A 3604-nucleotide genomic window follows, 5' to 3' on the forward strand; every position below is an offset into this window, starting at 1 on the left:
GAGCAGAAAATGGAAATACTGGAGTAAAATACAGGAACTGCAGCCAAACTTCAGCTAATGAACTCTCATATTAGTTTGACATGTTCTCCATCAGCTCTGTATGAAACCCTGAATGAAGACGAGGAGAAAATACTCTGTTCATGTTTGTTTATTCATGATTTAAAGCTTCAGTTTGTTCACACGTCCCGTCAGTAAAGTCTGTTAAAGCACTCTTGTTCAGTGATTTCATGATCAGATTGACTTCATCCACACAATCAGTGTGTTGGAGCAGAATCTCAGCTATGTACAAGCAAATAATGAAGCATCTCCTTATTGATTATGATCATGTGAAGTGAAGTCATCAGGAGCAGCGAGAGCCTCCGTGGCTGAACAGACACAGGAAGGAGCGCCGCCTGAAGAAAGTCCAACATTTACACAACAACAAGAAGGCGGCAAAGTACCGCCCACAATGTTTGATTGACAGGTTGATCTGTGTGCAGTGAAGAAATGCCACAACAATCAGCTCTCAGCAACAATGATGGAAACACAACAAGTCTGAAGGAATGAAACACACAATTTAACCCACTGACCCTGAAATGACTTCAGACTATTTGAGTTTACTGAACTCAGCAGTGGATTCAAGATAAACCCAAACTCCAGCATAGAGAGGCTGAGTGAATGTGGTCTGGACTCTGTGGAGGAGAGTCATGGTGTCAGAGACGCTGTAGAAGGACAGAATACCTGCACTGTGATCCAGGTACACTCCAACTCTGGAGGACTGAGGACCTGAGACGGGAGTTTGGACTTTGTTGTGATAAAAGTTATAACTGTCTGTGGAACAATATAACATCCAAGATTTGTCATTGAATCCAAAGTAACATTCATGTGACCTCCCTGCTCTGCTGATATTCTTGTATGCGACTGCTACATAAACTCCTCCTCTCCTCTCCACCTCCCAGTAACAACGTCCAGTCAGACTCTCTCTACTCAGGACCTGATAATACCAGTCAGTGAATCTGTCTGGGTGACTAGAATAAGACTGTTGTTGAAACGTGTTTGTTACTTTTCTGTTCCCCTCAGATAATAACAGCTGTGTGTTTGCTGTGTTTGGATCCAGTGTGATTTCACGTGAATATCTTAAGAAGTCAGCTCTGGTCTCGGGCTCTGGTTGTGGGTTTGACAGTAAAACATCCACTTGAGTCTCTGTCAGTGAGATGTTGGTCCATGTCTCTCTCAGGACGTCCTGTAGTTTGTCTCTGAGCTCTGACACAGCTGCTGTCACATCCTCAAAGTACTTGAGAGGACGGATCTTGATGCTGGATGAGTGTGTAGACTCACTGAGTGCTGACAGTGAGGGGTAGTTGTGTAGAAACTGGTTGTGATCCTCTGTGTGTGAGAGCTTCTTCAGCTCAGCGTCTTTCCTCTTCAGCTCAGTGATCTCCTGCTCCAGCTTCTCCTGAAGCTCTTTGACTCGACTCACTTCAGTTTCCTGCTGGGATCTGACCTGCTGCTTCACATCAGAGCGTCTTTTCTCCATGAGACGGAACAGCTGGGTGAAGATCTTCTCACTGTGCTCCACTGCTTTATCAGCAGAGCCATTGATGGCCTCCACCTCCTGTTGAAGCAGCTTCACATCTTCCTCTCTGTCCTGGATTCTCTGCTGGATGTTGTGTCGACTCCCCTCCAGCTCTCTCTGCCTCTCAGTCCTCTCTGCTGCAGCTGACACTGTGTCGTGGCCTTTATGTTCGTCCATGGAACAGAGATAACAGATACACTGCTGATCAGTACGACAGAACATCTTCATCACCTCATCGTGACGAGAGCAGATGTTCTCCTGGAGCTTCTCTGACGGCTCCACCAGCTTGTGTTTCTTTAAAGGAGCTGCTTCATAATGATGCTGGAGGTGTTTCTCACAGTAAGAGGCCGGACAGGATAAACAGGACTTGACAGCTCTCAGTTTCCTCCCAGTGCAGACATCACAGGCCACATCTTCAGGTCCAGCATAGCAGAGATCAGCAGGAGCAGCTTGGAGTCCAGTCTTCTTCAGCTCCTCCACTAAAACTGCTAACATGGTGTTTTTCAGCAGCTCAGGCCTCGGTGTGAAGCTCTTCCTGCACTGAGGGCAGCTGTGGATCCCCTTCTCATCCTCTGTGTCCCAGTGGTCTTTAATACAGTTCTTGCAGTAGCTGTGTCCACAGGGAATAGTCACCGGATCCTTCAGTAGATCCAAACAGATGGAACAAGAGAAAGTCTCTCGGTCCAGCTGAACTGCTTTCTGCTCCATTTCACCTCTCAGTGTCAACGACCGTCTGAGTTTCACTTCCTGATAACTGAAACTAGTCTGAGCTCTGATCTGAACACGTGTGTTTGTGCAGCGAATGAGGTCTGTCAGCTCAGTTACGCCCATCCACAGACTGTAGATATGAAGGGGAGGGAACAAGGAAATATAGTGACAGAGTGGAGCTGCTGTGTGAGAGGAGGAAGAAGAGGGAGGGCTGATGGAGCTGTGAGTCACTCCAGGACGAGGAGCAGCTCTGTCAATCTGAACTTTGTTCCCTCTTTTACAACAGAGCCTCAGTTAAAACCTGCTCCACACTTGAAAACATCAAAGTTTGTAGTTGTAAAATGTTTCTTGGCTCCTCAGGCTTTGCTGATATTTCAGATAAACAGCTGACTGACAGTTGGGAGTGATCTACGGAAGCCCTAAAGGGCCATGCATTCAGTCATTTTATGTCCTCTGTTTTCCCGTGATAACGGGTTCATTTCTTTTGTTACATACATGAACATGAGCTCTTCCAGTTCCTCAGTATCAGCCTCGCTGCAGTGATGAGGCCTGCAGTTATTAGTGCATGCTGTCCTTTGTTGACTCCTTGTGGCAAAAGTGTGCTTTCTCCCAGGAGACAGAACAGTGGAGACTCCTGTATCCAGTGTCCCAACCAATCTCCCAGTTTCCTTAATACTTCCTTCCAGAAAGGTAACACAACAGGACATTCCCAAAAGGCCCGTACACTTCCAACACCTTTTGTCTTCTACTAAGCCCGTTCTAAAAAGCTCCACAGGAGTGTAGTAATATCTATGTGTGATTCTGTAATGAGTAAATCTGCTTCTAATATCTCTAGTGGCCCAACCGACCCTGGAAACTATATGATGCCATTTCTCTTTACTTATTTCACATTCTAAATCTCTTTGCCATATTAATGTAAGATTCTCAGTATTCACACTTTGTAATTCCATTATATGTTTGTATAATATTGAAGCACTTTGTCACAGTGTTGCTGGGACAGCCGGACTGTGTGTTGCTCTTTCCTATGTTTCCCCTGTCTACCTCCTTGTTCCCTCCCTTTTCCCCTCACCTGCTCTCCCTCGGTGTGTGTGGCTGGAGGTGTGGCGACGGCAGAGTGGCACACCCGCTCTTCATCCTCTCATCACCTGCCGACTACATAACCCCGGTCTCCCCTCGACTCCGATGCCAGATTATCCAGTATCTTATGGTGATCGCTAGTGCCGTTCAGGAACACGTTCTTAAGCTTGCCGTTACTCGTTTTGTGATTTTGCCTTCCCTACTAACACTCGTCTTGTGACGGCTTCTCCCGCACAGAACCCCAGCGTTGCTCTGCTCCGCCGC

General features: G+C 46.8%; 1 protein-coding gene across 1 annotated transcript; it reads right to left on the reverse strand.

Moving 5' to 3' along the window:
* Positions 1–460: 460 nt before the first annotated feature.
* On the reverse strand, positions 461–2263 carry LOC115581348 (tripartite motif-containing protein 16-like). Its single transcript, XM_030416373.1, has one exon. The coding sequence runs from the start codon at positions 2261–2263 to the stop codon at positions 587–589; it is 1677 nt and encodes a 558-aa protein (XP_030272233.1). The 3' UTR covers positions 461–586.
* Between the last annotated feature and the right edge of the window lie 1341 nt (positions 2264–3604).

Source organism: Sparus aurata, chromosome 5 (assembly GCF_900880675.1).
Source record: "Sparus aurata chromosome 5, fSpaAur1.1, whole genome shotgun sequence".
NCBI classification, from domain to species: Eukaryota; Metazoa; Chordata; class Actinopteri; order Spariformes; family Sparidae; genus Sparus; species Sparus aurata.